Genomic DNA, 20,515 nt, shown 5'->3' on the forward strand with positions numbered 1-20,515 from the left:
CTGAAAGTATTATGCTGACTTTTATATTTGTCTTGGAAGACTACCAACATTAATTTCTGTGTATGTGATATTCATATGTACTCTGTATTTAACAGGGTGTTTTATTTGGAGCAGGAAAGGTTTTGGACCAGATTTTGTAAAGAATTTTCTATGACTTTAAGTAAAGGTTTGGCAGTGCAATGCGATGTCAAATTCTGCAGTTTTTACAGCCCTGTTGTTGATGGCTCCAAGTATGCCAGAGCATCTTTCATTGATAGGCATCTCCCGATATTTTCAGCAATTGCTTATGCCCAATAAAAAGCAGGCATGGAAGGGGAGAGGAGAAACTCAAAAATACAGAAGGGCAGATAAAAGGTGCAGCTTCAGTCATATGCACAGGAGAGCAGATAATCACTACTGAGCTAACCTTGAAAGGCTAATTAAAAAGGAAAGATATCCAGCCTAGCCTCTTCCTTTCCCTAAGCAGTTCACCTCCTTTTCCTGCCTTTGCTGTCTCACAGTCTGATGCATCCTATTTCTCCTGTTCTGTCCTCCTCCTCCTGACAGTCAGGACTAAATCACAAACAAAGGCTGACAAGACGTAATGTTATGCATATAACCACTGTTCCCTGAAGGAGAGGAATGAGATGCAGCACAGAAAGAATGGGATGCCACGCCCTCACATGGTGACGTAGGGAGGCCACACCTACTTACATAAGCCAGGTCACCACCGTTTACACACTGCTTAACCCAGCATTCTTCACCAAGCACCAGCTGTTGTGCGGGGCAAACTACCTAGTTTTCTACCTTGTTCTTCTCCTTATATGCACAACCTTACGTTCCCTTTCAGACGATTCACTAGGTACAACACAGATAGTATGGAACCTACAAGCACGCCTGACACAGGTGAGGCTGAATGGAATATTAGCACCCAACCAGTCCAGTAGAGAAGATGGAGGAAGCCACTGATGGGGCCACCACATCCAAGCCGTAGAGGCGTACAATGATACACACCATTGGGCAATGCCCAAGATGCAGCCATCCGCCTAGTGGAAAGAGCATGCAGACTCTCAGGTCGCCAGGCAACCACTGGTGGTCTGGGCTTAGCATCACGTCTGGGTAGGATGCTTTATTGTACCTCCTTCTGCATCAAGACTGGGTAGGATGCTTCATAGTGCCTTCTTCTGCATCATTCACGTCTGGTAGGATGCTTCATAGTGCCTCCTCCTGCATCACGTCTGGTAGGATGCTTCAAAATGCCTTTTTCTGCTGCTTTTTGAAGTCAAACAATGCCTGAATACCATCGAGCAACTTACCAAACAGGCCACTAAGAGAAACCGGTTTGTCCTGGTAGGTAGCTCTGTCCCTGCCACTGGATCCGCTGAGCCGTGATGGTGGCACCCATCCCTCTGCCCAGGGAAAGCACAGCACAGCGTGACATGCGGACAATGCAGTCTGGTCGCTGGACATAGTATGTATACAGACATCTGGTGGTAAATACTGTACTAATAGGGTAACTGTTACAGGGGTAAGGGATGTAGGGACAGAGAAACATTTCAGTGGTGGCAATAATGTATATTGTATATACATGCTAGTATGGGGTAGAGTAAGTGTACGGCAATGCAGTGGCGGTGGTTGCAATTGGCCGAGGGTTTCTCCAGGTAGACCAGGTGGAGAGACTACAGCAGCATCCCATGGCGGACATAGTCTTGACTAGTAGGGAAAGAAAAGGAAGAAAGTGAGTGGGTAGAGTTCAGCTGTCCATGTGCGTAGATGAGGAGTGGTGGGGGTGAGGAGCAATATTTCCACTTCCATCAGTGATTGGAACATGCTATAGGGGAGAGAGAACATTTATGTTAGTAGACATCAATTTCAGAAACAGATAGGGAGATACATTTGGGTAGTAGATTTAACAGTAGGCAATATGGCTATTTTATCAGTGTTATTATAGGCACAAGCAATATGATATGGAAGAAGAGAGAAAGAGAGAAAGAGAAAGGGAGAAGATATGTTTAGTAATGCTGGCATTTGTCATTTAGTTTGGTAGTGTACTTATGGAGATATCAGTCGTAAGCTTTAGGGTCGCAGGGTATACAGCAGTGCGAAATTGGCTGGTGACGGTTGCAACACGCGCCGTATGCTGTACAGGAAGCAACGAGTCAATCAGCCCAAACCACACCAAAAAGAAGCTCTCAGTCCTGTTTCTCGTCACCCTGCTACTGCTCCACCTCCACCCCCTGCTGCTCCACCTCCACACCCTGCTCCTGCTCCTCCTGCTCCACCTCCACACCCTGCTCCTGCTCCTCCTGCTCCACCTCCACACCCTGCTCCTGCTCCACCTCCACATCCCGCTCCTGCTCCACCTCCACACCCTGCTCCTTCTCCACACCCTGCTCCTGCTCCTCCTGCTCCACCTCCACACCCTGCTCCTGCTCCACCCCCTGCTCCTGCTCCACCTCCACACCCTGCTCCACCTCCACACCCTGCTCCACCTCCACCCCCTGCTCCTGCTCCCACTTCCACACCATACTCCTCCTCCACACCCTGCTCCTGCTCCTGCTCCACCACCACACCCCGCTCCTGCTCCACCACCACACCCTGCTCCTGCTCCACCACCACACCCTGCTCCTGCTCCTGCTCCACCTCCACACCCTGCTCATTCTCCACCTCCACCCCCTGCTCCTGCTCCACCACCACACCCTGCTCCTGCTCCTCCTGCTCCACCTCCACATCCTGCTCCTGCTCCACCACCACACCCTGCTCCTGCTCCTCCTGCTCCACCTCCACACCCTGCTCCTGCTCCACCTCCACACCCTGCTCCTGCTCCACCTCCACACCCTGCTCCTGCTCCACCACCACACCCTGCTCCTGCTCTACCTCCACATCCTGCTCCTGCTCCACCACCACACCCTGCTCCACCTCCACACCCTGCTCCACCTCCACACCCTGCTCCTGCTCCTCCTGCTCCACCACCACATCCTGCTCCTGCTCCACCTCCACATCCTGCTCCTGCTCCACCTGCTCCACCTCCACACCCTGCTCCTGCTCCACCTCCACCTCCACACCCTGCTCCTGCTCCACCACCACACCCTGCTCCACCTCCACCTCCACACCCTGCTCCTGCTCCACCTCCACACCCTGCTCCTGCTCCACCTCCACCCCCTGCTCCTTCTCCTCCTGCTCCACCTCCACACCCTGCTCCTGCTCCTCCTGCTCCACCTCCACACCCTGCTCCTGCTCCTCCTGCTCCACCTCCACATCCTGCTCCTGCTCCACCACCACACCCTGCTCCTGCATACAGTCGTATGCAAAAGTTTAGGCACCCCTCTGAGGCTGTATGATTATTTACTCTTTCTTCACCAAAAAAAAGATCACAGTGGTATAAAACATTTTTTTTAGTGAACACAGAGTGCTGGTGTGTTTCCCAGACAAAGATATTTAGTGTAGCAGTATTTAGTTGTGTGAAATTAAATCAAATGTGAAAAATAGGCTGTGCAAAAGTTTGGGCACCCTAATCATTTTGTTGATTTGAATACCTGTGACTACTTAAAAATTATTAATTGCAGCACACAATTTGTCTGATTAACTCGCTAAGCCTTAAATTCCATAGAAAGGTGCATCCAATCATTAAAAAAGGTATTAAAGGTAGCCTATTGCAAGTTGGGCTTCTTTTTGATTCTCCTCTGAAGAGTGGCAACATGGGGGCCTCAAAACAACTGTCAAATGATCTGAAAACAAAGATTGTTTAGCATTGTGGTTTAGGGGAAGGCTTCAAAAAGTTATCCCAGATGTTTCAGTTGTCAGTTTTCACTGTGAGGAATGTAATCAAGAAATGGAAGGCCACAGGCACTTGTTAAAGACAGCAAATAAAAATATTGGAGAGGCAAAGGCGAAGGATGGTCAGAATGGTCAAAAACAACCCTCACAAGACCTGCAAGATCATCTCGCTGCAGATGATGTCACTGTGCATCGCTCAACAATTCAGCGCACCTTGCTCAAAAAACAGCTGTATGGGAGAGCGATGCAGATGAAGCCTTTTCTGCTCACACGCCACAAACACGCTCGCTTGAGGTTTACAAAAGCACATTTGAACAAGCCAGATTCATTTTGGAACAAATATTTGGCAACTCGGCAAAACAAGAGGCGTTATGCATGGCAGCAAAAGAACATCAGATTCCAAGAAAAACACTTGCTGCCCACATTTAAATTTGATGGGGGGTCCATCATGCTGTGGGGCTATTTGGCTAGTGCAGGTACTGGGAATCTTGTTTAAGTTGAGCTTCGCATGGATTCAACTTAATATCATCTAATTGTTGAAAATAATGTTAAAGAGTCTGTCACAAAGTTGAAGTGACGCTGGAGTTGGGTGTTCCAGCAAGACAACGACCCAAAACATTGCTCAATCTACCAAAGCATTTATGCAGAGGAACAAGTAGAATGTTCAGGAATGGCCATCCCAGTCCCCAGACTTGAATATTATTGAAAATCTATGGGATGAATTGAAGCAGGCTGTCCACGCAAGGCTGCCATCAAACCTAACTGTCCTGGCGATGTTTCGTAAGGAAGAATGGTCCAAAATCATTTCCTCCAGAATCCAGACATTCATCAGAGGCTATAGCAAGCGTCTAGAGCACATTTGTCAAACTCAAGGCCCGCGGGCCGGATCAGGCCCGACAAGCCATTTCATCTGGCCCGCCAGCTCCTCAGAATGTTGCAAAAAGTTCCATTGATTTGAATGAGCAACGGTGAAATTTCACTTGACCCATTTTTTAAATTTCGGCCCTCTGTGTATTTGAGTTTGACACCCCTGGTCTAGAGGCTGTTATTTTTGCAAAAGGAGGCTCTAGTAAATATTGATTTTTCTGTTGGGGTGCCCAAATTTATGCACCTGTCTAATTTTGTTATGATGCATATGGCATATTTTCTGTTTATACAATAAACCTTATTTCACTGCTTGTGAATTGTAATTGTTGTAAGTAGTAGAAATAGTTGTCAGTAAACAGGATACGATCACATTTCTATGTTTGTAATTTTTTCGCACAGTTTCACCTACAGTCTTAGAGAATAGAGCCTCCTCTGGCTGCCACAACCTCGAAATAACTAGAAAGGCGATGCATCAAGCACAGTTTACATGAGTGTATTCCACACATGTAATCCATCATGCTGCATTGGAATGACCTTTATACTTTTCATTGTATTTTAACAGAAGGTTATGTTGGATGATTGACTCGTTTGAGGTGCCTTTTTATACACGTATCATAAAGTACTCTCCATCTACAGTACCTTGCGTAAGTATTCACCCCCTTGGATGTTTTACCCTTTTATGGCTTTTATAAATCAGTCATGGTCAATATAAGTTGGCTTTTTGGACAAAAAAATTCACAAAATAGCTCTCTTTAATGTCAAAGTGAAAATATATTTCTACACAGTCATGTAAATTAAATACAAATATGTAATGAAAATAAGTGATTGCATAAGTATTCACCCCCTTTATCACCCCCTTTATATAGACTGACCTAATTCAACAGAGGTCCAGCCAATTGGTGCTAGAAGTCTCACAATTAGTGATATGGGGATCAGTGTGCAGTAAATGTGTCTCAAGTGATTGTAGTATAACGACACCTGTGTCTGGAAGGTCCATTCACTGGTCAGTATTCAGTAATCAGTATTCCTGGCTACTGTTACAACATGAAGACCACAGATCACCCTAGGAAACTCAGAGAAAAGGTTATTGAAAAGTACAGGTCAGGGGAAGGATACAAAAAAATGTCCAAGGCACTTAACATCCCCTGAAATTCTGTTCAATCCATCATCAAGAAATGGAAGGAATATGGCACATGTGTAAATCTGCCTAGATCAGGCCGTCCTTACAAACTGAGTGACCATGCAAGAAGGAAACTAGTAAGAGAGGCCACCAAGACACCTATGACTACTCTGAAGAAGTTTCAAGCTTCAGCAGCTGGTATGGGAGAGACTCTGCATACCACCACTGTTGCCTTGGTTCTTCACCAATCAAAGCTTCATTGAAGAGAGCCACTGTTGAAAAAATGCTCCACTTTGGTCTCATCAAACCACAGAACCTTCTTCCACTTGACCATGGAGACTTCCACATGCCTTTTGGCGAACTGTAGTCGATCCTTTTTTTCAACAGTGGCTCTCTTCCATAAAGCTTAGATTGGTGAAGAACCAAGGCGACAGTGGTGGTATGCAGAGTTTCTCCAATCTCAACTGCTGAAGCTTGAAACTCCTTCAGAGTAGTCATAGGTCTATTGGTGGCCTCTACTAGTCTCCTTCTTGAACGGCCCCTCAGTTTGTGAGGACAGCCTGATCTAGGCAGATTTACACATGTGCCACAATCCATCCATTTCTTGATGATGGATTTAACAGAATTCCAGGGGATGTTTAGTGCCTTGGACATTTTTTTGTATCCTTCCCCTGACTTATACTTTTCAACAACCTTTTCTCTGAGTTGCTTAGAGTGATCTTGGGTCTTAATGGTTTAACAATAGCCAGTAATACTGATTACTGAATACTGACCAGTGAATGGACCTTCCAGACACAGGTGTCGTTATACTACAATCACTTGAGACACATTCACTGCACACTGACCCCCATTACACAAATTGTGAGACTTCTAGCACCAATTGGCTGGACCTCTGTTGAATTAGGTCAGTCTATACAAAGGGGGTGATAAAGGGGGTGAATACTTATGCAAGCACTTATTTTCATTACATATTTGTACTTAATTTACATAACTGTGTAGAAATATATTTTCACTTTGACATTAAAGAGAGCTATTTTGTGATTTTTTTTGTCCAAAAAGCCAACTTATATTGACCATGACTGATTTATAAAAGCCATAAAAGGGTAAAACATCCAAGGGGGTGAATACTTACGCAAGGTACTGTATATTCTCCTCAAGGTGAAAATGATGAACTGGCCAGTAATAGGCTAATAATATTGCAAACACATTTTAACTGAAAAATCCAAATTGAACGTAAGATCTTTGGGCAAAATGCATAAAGCCAGTGTTCCCTTGGGCATCCTGAGAAGTCGTACGCCTTTGCTCTTACCCACTGGGAGTGTGCCGCATCCTCAAGCCCCTCCTGAGGGTTTCTCCTTTTAAATGGTAGGCCAGTTGTTTATACGAAGGGAAATGACGTCATAAATAGCATGTCTCCAGGGGCTGGACTTGTGTCTTTGGTCAATGTTTGTGGTGAGCTGCACACGTTTTAGATCAATTATGTGCACATGAGAACATGAAGAAAGGAATATGTATGGCCCATTATGTACCCATTCACACACTCAGAAACACTCACACACACAACTCGTGCACAGGGGGGGAAAGAGGCCAAGAGACAGACATTCTCTCTGTCCTTCCCGAAACAGGTGTGTGAACAGGAAGAGGTAGTATGAAAAGCAGCCAGCACGGTGTTTCATTACGTACCAGCACTTTGCAAGCACATTCCTGCTCTCCTTTCATTTGAGTTCTATGTAGACATTAATAAAAAGACTTAAGTTCTTGATACTGCACCATTACTGTTTGCTGGCGGCATTGTGATTTATTTATTTATTTATTTATTTACTCTCTTTCTTGACTCTCTTTTTGGTCTGTCTGTCTATTTCTACCTGGCCACTACGTGCTGGTGGTAAGCTACATTCCTTAAGAAGTTGTGATAATCCCAGCAGGACAGGTCATTGTAAGAGTCCACGTGACGTACAGCCTGAACATGAGGGGAGATGGGCTGGTCTGATTGGCCACTGCTGTGTCAGGGTACAGGCCTCTCATTGGACAGATGGATAAGGAGCTGTGTGGACTCAGGATGCCCTCATCTCCAGGAAGCGCTCATTAAGGCCTAATAGCCCCATAATAGGATACAGTTTAACACAACAAACGGAGAGCACTTTCTCTGATCTACTTTTGGTCTCGTTATTTCCTCAGTTAAAGCATTCTGCTTCATGCCTTTCATTGCAGTTTTAATGGACAGCCACTTTTTTATTTCTTTTTTTATTAAAAAAATGTTATACTCAATTTAGATTTACCGGGGCCAAGACACTCTGACATTTTGTGTTCAAAGAGATGTTTGTTTCAAACGTGCACGGCAAGGTTGTTCTGTGTTTGCAGTTCCTGATGAGTTTCACTCTTTTCTGTCTCACAGGGTGGAGGATGAGGTGGTGGTGGACAGAGGAGCTTCCTATGTCAAACATGTTTGTGATGAAGAGGAGGTGGAAGGTAGGGGTCACACACCAATCATATCACACTTTTCTCCCTCTAAAGTGTATTCCTTCTCTTTTACACAGCACAGCACAGTAACACATTACATGTAGTATGCATTAAGAGAAGGTTCCAGTAAAACATTACCTGTATTATGCACTAAGAGAAGGGACCAGTAACACATTACCTGTAGTATGCACTAAGAGAAGGTTCCAGTCACACATTACCTGTAGTATGCACTAAGAGAAGGTTCCAGTCACACATTACCTGTAGTATGCACTAAGAGAAGGTGCCAGTAACACATTACCTGCAGTATGTACTAAGAGAAGGTGCCAGCAAGTAGTCACTCCTCTTACTTATATGAAGGTGGCTCAGGTTTTCCTTTACTTTACTCGCTCTTCAGCTTAGTTCTACACCTTCATTGCCATTGTGAAGGCCAAACCCATATTTTAGCTCAGTGTTGAGGATATTAGATATCAGTTAGCAGTCATAACCACTGGCACACCAACACACACACACACACACACAATCATGCACGCAGACACTTTTGGGAATTTGTACATGACCGTGGTCACCTTTTGTTCTTGCCCTTTTTCTCAGCAACTACTTCCTGGAGACATTCAGCAGTTTCCTGAATGGTCTGTTTTACAGGAAGTAGTTGATTTTTATTTACATGTTTGCAGACAAGAAACCAGTTGCGTAACTGTCATTGTGCCCAGCTCACATCTCAAACCCATCACCATAGTAAATCCAGTGTTGGGCAGGAGAATAATATGCTTCTCCAAGCTTATAAATAAATGGGCGTATTTCTGTATGTTTATTGCCTGACTGACCTACATCATCCTGGCGGAGCACAGCATTGTTTGTCTTGAGTGCACGTGGCATTTCCTTCTGAGCCAGTCATCCTTTCTGCAGTTGGTGGATTATTAGAGAGGCAGGATTAATGTAATTTCCTTTATGGAGCAGTGTAATCTTACCTAACTCTGTGTGTGTCTCTGTGTGTGTGTCTGTGTTTGTGTGTGTGATGTCAATAGGTCACCACACTGTGTATATTGGTGTTCATGTGCCCAAGAGTTACCGCCGGCGACGACGTCACAGAAGACGGTCCAGTCACAAGGAGAAGCGCGACAGAGTGACGGAAAGCGTGAGTGACAAATCAGATGCAGAGAACACAGATGAGACCGCCCCCAGCATCCTCAAACCTCTCAGTAAGTCTTCGACATATTGTCACCTTTGGAGAATAGCTGTGACAAGAACTGAACGGAACTCCTTGTTAAGATGTTGAGCAGAGTTCTTAATGCATTAAACCAGAAAAATTATTAGTATTATTTTTTTTTAAAAGTATTATTTTAACGGATCCAGACCCAGCCATCTGTTAGCTCTAAGACTGAAGAGACATGAAAAATACTTGAATATTAGGGCCACTAAAACAATTCTCCTAACAAGAAACTTTTTATTCTGCTCTCTAGAAGTCTGAAATATCACTTGTAACAGGCACATGCGCACATTTTTGTCAATGAATTAGAGTTGCTCGATTCCCCCAATTCCCTAGTTAGGGCGGCTCTTGTAAACATGAAGAAAGGCAAGTCCTCCGGGTGGGACATAATTCCACCGGAGCTATATCTTTCCTTTTTGGGGGATAAACTGAGATCACCACTGCCGGATATGATTAACACAGCTAATGACAAGGGTGCATTTGACGTAAGTGCTAACACAGCCATAATTATAATACTTGCAAACCAAATAAAGATTTGACTCTATGCTGTAATAATACTTCTGAATAGGGATGGTAAAGTATAAGCTGAAGTGCTTGCAACCAGATTCGAGACACACCTGATGAAATTGATTAACCGGCTTCATTAAGACCCGTCTAGCATCTGATCATTTCCATTGCCTGCTGCGCATCACCCATGTTGGGGGCAGTATTGACCCTGTCACTATATGCTGAGAAAGCATTTCATACCTAGGAGTGGCATTATCTCTGGACTGCAAATTTGGGCTAGGTACGCAAATCATTAGCCTGATCAAAGTCTTAAACACATCCCTTGGCAATGATCTGCACAGGTATCTCAAACTTTCCTGCCCTCCCTTATATGAGTAGTGAAGAGCTTCAGGTAATTCTGCGTGTATATCTTATCTTCTACGCCTTTCACTGCATTATGAAATGTTCGGTTTCTACAGGCGTATTAAATAAGGACCTTGAACACTGGTCCGACTGTCCAAATTCACTCCAAGCCTGAATATGGGTAGTTAACATGGATGTACTCCCCCACGTTCATTTTGACTCTTCTATGAATCCTTTTTGCTCCCCCCAGGGGCTATTGGGAAAAATGTCCCTTGCTAATCTCCAAATCCACAAATCTTCAATAAGGCAAGACGGATAGGATTTCTCCTGCCAAATGTTAAGGATTGTACTGTACTTTTGTCCTGATCAGTCCCAAGAAGGCAACATAGTTTGTTGGTGTGTCATTTTAACACTGTGACCTTCTCACTTCAGCTCCTCTGTTGTAATGCCCTTGCCTTGCATTGCCTTGCCTGGTTTCACTAATGGCTGTGTGGAATTGTCCTCATTTTTACCTTGACACAGGGTTTATCAATGGGCATATTGTGTTCTCAGTGTTGAGGCGATTCCTTGTTATCACAGTTTCAGTTTGTGTACTTAGTTCCCTTGATGTTGCTGTAGCTGCTAAAGTATAAAGGTTTGTGTGTGTTTTCCTGTGATGTCCCTGGTCATGATTGATTCTTTTGGTTAGGGAAGGTGAAGTCCTTCTCACCTTTTTTTTGGCACTGTGTTGCCAGACACGCCCACTCCCCTCCCTGGATTCTGAGGCCAGTGTGACTTGTAGCGGTTGATTCACAGTGAGGATGTACAAGGGCTGTGGTCTGGGAGAGCTCTGGGATATCATAGCTTGGTTTGCCCAGCTAGCTCTGATTGATTGAGTGTTTTGGCAAGCTCCTCTGCCGGCCTGCACAACCAGACTGACCACAAACACTGAACCTCGGATGCTTTTACAGCTGCTTGCAAATAGAGAGATGTTCACATGTGAATTATGATTATGATTATGTGATTATGTACACGTACCCGCACCATACTAACTGACTTGTTGAAACTGGAACAACAAAAACAGATTGTGTAGTAGAATAGTGCATGTTGATGGTGATGGATGACTATATGAAATTTGGGTAATGTGTTAATAGTGTATACATATATAGATAGATAGATGGATATTTTATCAATCCAGAGGGACATTTAGGTCATCCAGTAGTACTTATACACTTATACACCTCACCAACATACATACATAAATCACATATACATAGGAAGAACCTATTCACACGGAGTGGTGGTACAGATACAAGAATGGTTCTGACCCTATGGTACAGAATGCAATGATTCTGACAGTGTCGATATCCAGGAGGAAAGTGTTCTTGTGCTGCTGGTGTGGATAGTGCAAAAAGATAGTGTTATTGTGCTTGTGTCTATAGTGCAGTGGATTACATCAAGTAATTAACACTTTTAAGGAGGATAATTGCATTACATTACAAGTTTAAGCATTAAAATAGGTTCATTTTGTAGTGTCATCTCTGGTCAGTATCCTGCTTGTGGTTGGATGTGTGTCTGTATATATAGAGTCCCAGCTTAGACTTGGGCCAATAATAGATCCTGGTCTCCCACCGATGACTCAAGCAGTCTTAAGGCTGACTTACCTGTTCAGTTGGAAACCAGCACAGGGGAGATGTTAGCTTTTAGCAAGCCTCTCCTTACTCAGATACACTAGGTTGGTTTCTCTGCACTCAAAGTCCAACAAAATGTACCATTTCCTATTAAAAGATTTGATTTAATTTATTTTAACACCAATTACAACATGGGGTATGTTCAAGGTGAAAATATCTCTGAATGGGTGCTGTGTTACTACCGATTCATGATCAAAATGGTAACCAGAGAAAGCTGGCAACAACATACTGCTAAATTATGATGGTATCTGTAATTACTGACAGACCTTTACAGCAGGCTGAAGAGGCCCATAATAATCATTGTATCTGTCCAATATCTGTCCTCTCTCCAGCCTTCTTTAGCAGAAAAAGATTGGTTTAAACTGACATTTAGCACTGTAAACACATTGGCCTAGGACCAAGATTTGTTCAGACATGGCATCAGAAGCCATTATTCCAAAGCCAAGTCTGTTATCCTGTCCTGTCCTCTTGTGTTCCTTTGTCCCTTTCTGACAGGGCTACTCTAATCCAAGGCAGCTGTCCTTTCTATGCCCTGTAGCATTTTTCCTTGTTTTTACAAAACACGGACACGCACATTTATACAAACAGATAAACATATGCACTGATGCGTTTCTGAACGCCACGGTGACTGAGTCAAAGCCCAGCAGAGATGAGTGAGTGAGAGACTGGTGGCTCCTCATGCTTATTTTGGCTTTGGTCTGTCTGCAGTCACCACTGCAGTCTCTCATTGCTCCAGTCACCACTGCAGTCTCTAACTGCTCCTGTCCCTGACTCGGGTTCACCGCTACAGAGCTGTGATTACCACTGTGGAGTAATTGTGAGGGTTTCATTCATAAACATATAATCTAAACATAGTACAATTGTAACCAATATTTTAGATAGAAGAACATGATGTAATGTAGTCAGAGATTGTGTATGTGCATGTGCTGGTAGGTGGATGACCTTCGTTATGTTAAGTAGTGTTCTTGTCAGTGTAGTTTCGGTGTGAAATGTACAACAGCATGGTAAGCGCCAGACAGTTTGCCCTCAGAAAATGCCATCCCATAGTACACATAAACATTTATTTCCTTAGTTTAGGTGTGAAATGTACGAAAGCATGGTTAGCGCCAGACAGTTTGCCCTCAGAAAATGCCATCCCATAGTACACATAAACATTTATTTCCTTAGTTTAGGTGTGAAATGTACGACAGCATGGTTAGCGCCAGACAGTTTGCCCTCAGAAAATGCCATTCCATAATACACGTAAACATTAATCTCCTTGTTTTGCCCTCTGGCTTTATTCTCTTAATCCTGTTTATTTTGTCAGATGGTGTGAAGTCCTCCACTTAAATGTGTGTGTAACAGAAACACAGATAGAGTTGTCATTGATAACATACCACTCTAAACCTTGGGATGAACCTGGCGTGTAGTAGTGTGAAAACACGTCATACACTCCCATTGCACGGGGCTTCTCCACTGAAATAACATTAGACTACATATAACTAATTTATTGGGGGGGGGGGGGGGATTCTTGATCAGACATCTTGAATTTGAGCTCAGTGTTCCTGAATCAGTTGTCTGGTATGTGGCTCTGGTCCCAGAAACATCTCCAGCTGGAGAATGCATTACATGACTTCAGTGCTTCTTCTCACGTCGGGCTTTGTGTAATACTTCTTGGATTAAATACATGCAGTCCAACAGCTTTATGGAGACCGATTACAAGACCAGGAATGAAGGGGATGATCAAGTCTTTCAACCGATGTGTATTCTTGAAGGCACTGGCATTTGACCAGTTCATACTTCTGGCCTATTTATGCTAAGACCCACCTTACTTGTCTGAGTAAAGGATCTGTAAAAAATCACTGGTTGTCTGTCAACATCATGTCTGCAAAGGACAATCTGGTATTCAATCCGGTGTCATCTTCTTCCTCATAAATCACAAAAGTTTGAAAAAGAATTTCATTTTGTTGTGTGGTGATCATTGTGTGCTGATCACGGATCACCTTCTCTGTGATTGACAGGCCACATGCTTGGCATGGAGACAGTCAGACACGGCGCTCATGGGAACTGGACAGGATAGGAGAGGGCCTCATGCATGATTGGCAGCCTCAGCAGTCAGAATAAGGAAGAGATCCACACATACACGCAATTACCAGAAAGACTGCTCAAACTCTTCCTTTTGGCAATCCCATGGTGTTGCGTAACAAGAGAACTCCCCATCACCGTGTGAAATGAAGTCTAAGCAAGATAAATGGCTGTGACTTGTGATGTTAAATTAGTTTCTGATTTCTTAAACTCCATTGCTTACATGGCATGGCACCCTATTGTCTTTTGAAGGTTTCCATAGTTATTTTAAATTATTATAATTGGTTCCTGAGCTGTAATGTGCTGGTGTGGAGGGGACTGTCCCCCAGTCCTAGGGTTGAGGATTTATTGGTTGTGATTTGGGTCTTCAGTCTCGACAGCAGAGCGTATTCGCTTTATCCTGGGGGAGGAGGACGGGGGACCCCCACCTCCACAGCTCTTTACGGAGCTCGATGAGCTGCTCGCTGTGGATGGACAGGAGATGGAGTGGAAGGAGACGGCTAGGTAAGAAACACAAACACTCACCATAGCACACTAACAGAACATAATGGTATTTATTTATCCAACACTGCACTGCAAAAAATCAGCTGTCAGAAACAAGAAAAAAAAGTAATAAAATGGTGCAAATATTGCTTAAAATAAGCTAAAATGATCTGCCAACAGAACAGGAAGATTTGACTTACTAAGAGTTTCAAAAAACAAGTTAAAATAGCTAGCCTCAAAGAACCCAAATATATCTTAAAACAAGTATGTTTGTCAAAATAAGCAGTGTTGTGCACGTTCACACCTCACATGAACTCGTTCAAAGTTCAGTTTATACAAGTAAATATGAATCGTTCATTGTTCACCATTTCAATTCTGAACTCGTTCATAGTTCAGTTCATTTCAGTTCATTTTAATTTTTTAAAATAATTGCTCATTTTCCAGGAGGACATAGTTTGCACAGAAAGGTGCGTTTTTTACTGTCGGAAACTTTATCAGATACACAGCCCTGTTGTAGGCTACCATTTAAATAATTAATTGTACAGGGAACTAACGGTAAGAATGCAAACCTCTTAAGCAATGATATGCGACTGGCTTAATCTAAGATAGACAAGAGCATGTTCACTAAATGAATGACCGCTCAAAAGTTAGCAAAGGTAAACCCTGTAACACTCGTATTTGTACATTAGCAGTTTATGCTAAGCAACTTCACGAACAGTACCATCCTGCTAGATTAATTAAGTGACAGTGCTCGTAACAATTATGAGCAAGCTAAACTATAACAAACACGTAATGACAAGGTAGGCTACAAAGTCAAACTTACGTATAGTCTACATGGACGCACACAACTTCAACAAAGTGCAACGTTCAATTATGTGAAAACATTCCCGATGTTAACTGCCACTCCATTTAAATAAGCCGTGAAGAGAAATCAAAACACTATCACATGACCAACGCAATTACCAAATATGGTAATTTACCTAAACATGCTCTGTCTTGGCAACTTAACAAATAATTACTGTGGCCTGTTTAACAGGTACTGTGCAATGACAGGTTGCAAGCATTCGATTTAAACATCGTCTCTCCTCAGTAGAAGGAAAACATTCCGTAACGTTTTAGCTAGACCTCAGTTGCACCGGACCCAGATAATATGAACGTGTTCACCGTTCAAATTCATTATTTCTAATTAGGTTGCGTTCAGTTCATCGTTCTCGTAAAAATTAACGTATTCAATGAACGCGTTCTTTTGAACGCGTTCATGCACAACACTGAAAATAAGTAAGAATTATTTTCTCAAAATGTAGGAAATTGTGCTTAAATTTGGCAAATGCTAGCACCATACTCTTGAAATGAGGCTATATAAGGCAATGTATCTTGAAATCAGTACAACTACACCTAAAACAAGTATATATGCCTTAAAAAAAATAAAAAATAATAATAATATTTCCTCGAAATGTAGAAAAAAAACTGCTTGTATTCAGCAAATGACAGCAACATCTTGAATTGAGGCTATATGCTAGGCAATTTATCTTGAAATAAGTTCAACTTCTCTAAAAACAAGTGCATTTGCCTAAAAACTAAAAAAATATATATATTTTCTCGAAACGTATAAAAATGTGCCTATATTCAGCAAATAATAGCACCATCATCTTGGAATAAGGCTGATTGTTAGACAATTTATCTTGAAATCAGTAAAGCTACACTCAAAACAAGTACATTTGCCTAGATACCATAAGAATTATTTTCTCAATATTTAGGACAATTTGCTTAAATTCAGCAATTTTGTTATTTTTTTTATTAGCTTCATTTTTGGGCTTTTTTGCATTTCATCAGATAGGATAGTAGTGCGAGACAGGATGCTAGCTGGAGGGAGGGATTGAGAAATGGCCACAAGTCGGACTCGAACCTGAACTCTTACCTGTTTCCCTTCAGACCCATTCATGGTGCAGGGTTGCTACTGCGTGTGCCACAGCTCCTTCCCTAAAACAGTCATCTGTTGAGGATATTGGCATTTTTTTCGGAGAGTTTTGAAGTCAATGCAAATGTGCAATTGATCATTGAGATAATATAGATTTTGCAGATAGCACAAAGAAGGCTTCAAATAATTTGTAATTAGTAACTTCAACCTAGACACAGTTGCTATGTTAAATACAGCTGCGAATGCTATCTGGATAATCTCTATGATCTAAATGATCAATTGCACAAATGCATTGACCTCAAAACTCTCCAAAACAAATACCAATATCCTCAAGAGATGACTGCTTTAAGGTTGGAGCTGTGGCACAAGCGGCAGCAACCCTGCACCAAGAATGGGTCTGATGGGGACACAGGTAAGAGTTCAAGTTCGAGACCGACTTGCAGTCGTTTCTCAATCTCTCCCTCCAGCTCGCTTCCTGTCTCTCTCTACTGTCCTATCCGATTTAAGGCAAAAAAGCCCAAACATTTAGCTTGAAAAAAAATAATAATAATAATTTGTCCTAGATATTGAGAAAATATTTCTTACGGTATCTAGGCAAACGTACTTGTTTTTAGTGTAGCTTTACTGATTTCAAGATAAATTGCCTAGCATGCAGACTCATTTCAAAAGGATGTTGCTAGCATTTGCTGAATATACGCACCTTTCCCTACATATTGAGATAATAATTCTTAAATATTTTTGGCATCTAGGCCAATGTTCTTGTTTTTAGATTAGCTTGACTGATTTCAAGATGAATTGCCTAGCATGCACACTCATTTCAAAAGGATGTTGCTAGCATTTGCTGAATATAAGCACCTTCCCCTCTATATTGAGATAATAATTCTTAAATATTTTTGGCATCTAGGCCAATGTTCTTGTTTTTAGTGTAGCTTGACTGATTTCAAGATGAATTGCCTAGCATGCACACTCACAGTGTAGTTTGACTGAGAAGGATAAAATGCTTGAAATAAGAAATTCGGACTTTGACAAGTGGGGATCAAACTGCCTTATAATAATGGCAATTCTAGTTTCAAGCATTAAGATGCTCAGAACCAGTAATAAAATCTCAGTAACAAGTAATAAACCCTTATTAAGATAAGTAAGGACTGAAACGCTTGAAGCAAGTGAAATGTTCTAACACAAAAAATGCCTGTAAGAAGAAATAACTTGTCAGACCAAAAACAAGCACACATTGCCTCGATTAAAGATATTTTATCTTACTAAGATTTCACTTTTTGCAGTGTGGTTGGTCAGACATTTTCTTCTGAACAGGAGTCCATGCCATATGGGAATAAACAAAACCCTGTTATGTTAAAAACCCTGTTATGTTAAAAGTAATTTTATTGAAAAGGTTTGTCATACTGGTGCTGAGTTATCAGAACCCCAGAGAAAGCTCCAGAACCCCAGCAGGATACTCCAAACCCCAGTGTCACTCCAGAGACTTCCATTCTGAATGCTCTCTTTGTTATTCTTGATAAGATGTAACATTACACCCCTGGTCTCCTTCAACAGCTTCACCAGCTTATTCCACATTTTTTGAAAGAATACCTTGACACAATCCTAAACAAAGATTTTCTCTGATATCCCATCCAGCATGTCATGCACCAGCAAACAGCATATAAAAAAATACTAAACTAGGGTTATTCATGAGTGGCATGAGTCCTATACAGCTAGAAAGAAGTGGTAATGCCAGTCCTTTTAGACTGTAACAGCAAGACGCTTGAAGCCTCTGCCAGTTAATCAGATATAGAGAGTTAAGGTATGTAATGCTGCTAGATTGGATAACTGTGAGAAAGGAAACTCCTTTCATGTAAAACAATCATCAGATTCTTACTAGCTAAGCTTCTTAGGCTGCCATATTAAGCCGTAAGCAGTAAAACACGCACACACACACACACACACACACACACACAAACACAAACACAGACACACACACACACACGCTGAGATACATATTTCTTGTGCCAGGTGATGGAAAAGAAAGCTAGGCTAGTTAGGTGTCTGTGGAGCCTAATGAATAGTGAGAAAGGGAAATGGCATGTGGCCAGATGGACACTCAATCCACACGTGACATTCAATCCTCCCAGGACACGGAACACACAATTACTAGAGAGAGAGAGAGAGAGAGAATCAGGAATTCAACAAATGGGAAAAGCATCCAATTGAGACCTTGCATGCTGAGTTTTGCAAAAGCATTTTAAAAGTTCACAGATGTGCCATACACAATGCATGCAGGGCAGAATTAGGCCAATATCGATTGATTACAAAAATACAGAAAGGGGCAATCAAATTTTGGAAGAACCTAAAAGCAGTGACCCCCACTCCCATCATTATAAAGCCCTGCAATACCAAGAGTTGAGCAAAGATACATGTCCCCTCACTCAGCTGGTCCTGAGCCTGAGCTCTTCAGATCCCCACACACACACTAACCCCCTACCAACATCTCAGGATCAGAACAGAAAGGCACCTGAAATTAGGATAAGCCAAATTGGAAAAACAATTAAGCAAAATGACATAACCCATTGGGAAACACAACAGAAACTATACACTGCAAAAATGCTTTTCTAACCTAGTGTTATTATTCTTATATTGAGATGAAAAAATCTAGTTGGTCTTGTTTCTAGCTAAATTGAACTTACCTAGTGCTCTTTGGTAAGGTTATTTTTGCCTATTTCAAGCAAATATTACTTATTTTAAGAAACCTTAACAAGCCAAATTTGCTTAACGCACTGTCAGCCAAATTTGCTTGTTTTAAGCAAAATCTGCTTAAAACAAGCAAATTTCCGTTTCACAATCGCTATCCAGATTACCACTCGTGTGTGCGTCTTTTTTCACTTTAGTCCCGGTAACCTCCACCGGGTCTATTTTTCTCTTCACCGGTACTTTGAAGACTGGGTCTATTTCGATAGCCTCAGCCTGAACCACGGCTGGCTCAATCACCACCGAATCAACGGCCACGGCTTGGGGGCCAAGCACAATCAGTTCAGCTACGGACTGAAGACCCCCCTCAAGTCCGCTTCCCTCGGTCCCATCCACCGAGGGTTCTACCTCAGTGTCTGGGGGAACAACTATGGGGGACTCGGCCACATTGGTTTTGGCTGGAGTGTCCTCTTTTTCAGTGCTGCCCTTTTTACCAGGACAAAAACGCCCAATGTGTCCTACTCCACCGCAACTGAAACATTTCAACGCAGTGTCTGACGTTGCATACACCACATAATCAAACCCGTCCACCCTTAATTTGGACACTAGCTCAATCTCCTCCATGCCACTATTTAGGACCATGTATGCTTGCCTTCTAAAAGACACTAGATGCCGTAGGATCTAGGATCTTTAACAATAAGCTCATCTTTGATGAACGGGGGTACATTTGAAATTGTTACTTTCTTGGCGGGGGTACTGAGTGGGAGGACTGGCATGTAGGAGTCATTGAGTACTATACCCCTCACAATTACCTCATTAGCGTACGCAATTGTGCTGAGAAAAAGCACCACCGCATTGTTCATTCGTGAAGCCGACTTCACGTTATCGTGCCCAATTAAAATACCAACCGCCAAACTAACATTCTCCACACTTGCGGTACATTCAATTTTGATCCTGTGCTGGCGGGTTAGTTTGTCAAAATCCATGCTTCCCGCGGCCGCCATACGTCGCAGACTCCACGGGGAAACAAGAAGTGATATTTACAACACCCAGCTAAACCAAAACCCCAGTAGTTGTAAAACTAAGTGCCACCAAAATAATTAAATGACTTAACACACATATAAACAACACACAAAGGGAGAAAAGTTAGAAAGTAGCACTTGCTCACTCACGCAGCTCAAACACGCACGTCCAGAGAGAGAGAGAGAGAGAGAGAGAGAGAGAGAGAGAGAGAGAGAGAGAGAGAGAGAGAGAGAGAGAGAGAGAGAGAGAGAGAGAGAGAGAGAGAGAGGAGAGAGAGAGAGGAGAGAGAGAGAGAGAGAGAGAGAGAGAGAGAGAGAGAGAGAGAGAGACTTCTTTCTGTCTGTTTTATTATGTAGTTTCCATCATCTCTTCTCAATGCATCTCTTTGTTTTGATTCTTTCTCCCTGACCCCCGCGCCC

General features: G+C 42.7%; 1 protein-coding gene across 2 annotated transcripts in view; it reads left to right on the top strand.

The window, feature by feature from the left end:
* The window catches only part of LOC308372563 (electrogenic sodium bicarbonate cotransporter 1-like), a 56,509-nt gene that overhangs the window by 5,528 nt on the left and 30,466 nt on the right, over positions 1-20,515 (top strand). For both annotated transcript variants that reach the window (XM_080847758.1, XM_080847759.1), the window contains exons 2-4: positions 8,139-8,212; positions 9,229-9,402; positions 14,365-14,497. In XM_080847758.1, coding sequence (XP_080703884.1) covers positions 8,139-8,212; positions 9,229-9,402; positions 14,365-14,497 — 381 coding nt within the window. The remainder of the gene's footprint in view (positions 1-8,138; positions 8,213-9,228; positions 9,403-14,364; positions 14,498-20,515) is intronic.

This window comes from Sprattus sprattus (genome assembly GCF_963457725.1).
Source record: "Sprattus sprattus genome assembly, chromosome: 11".
Classification (NCBI taxonomy): domain Eukaryota; kingdom Metazoa; phylum Chordata; class Actinopteri; order Clupeiformes; family Clupeidae; genus Sprattus; species Sprattus sprattus.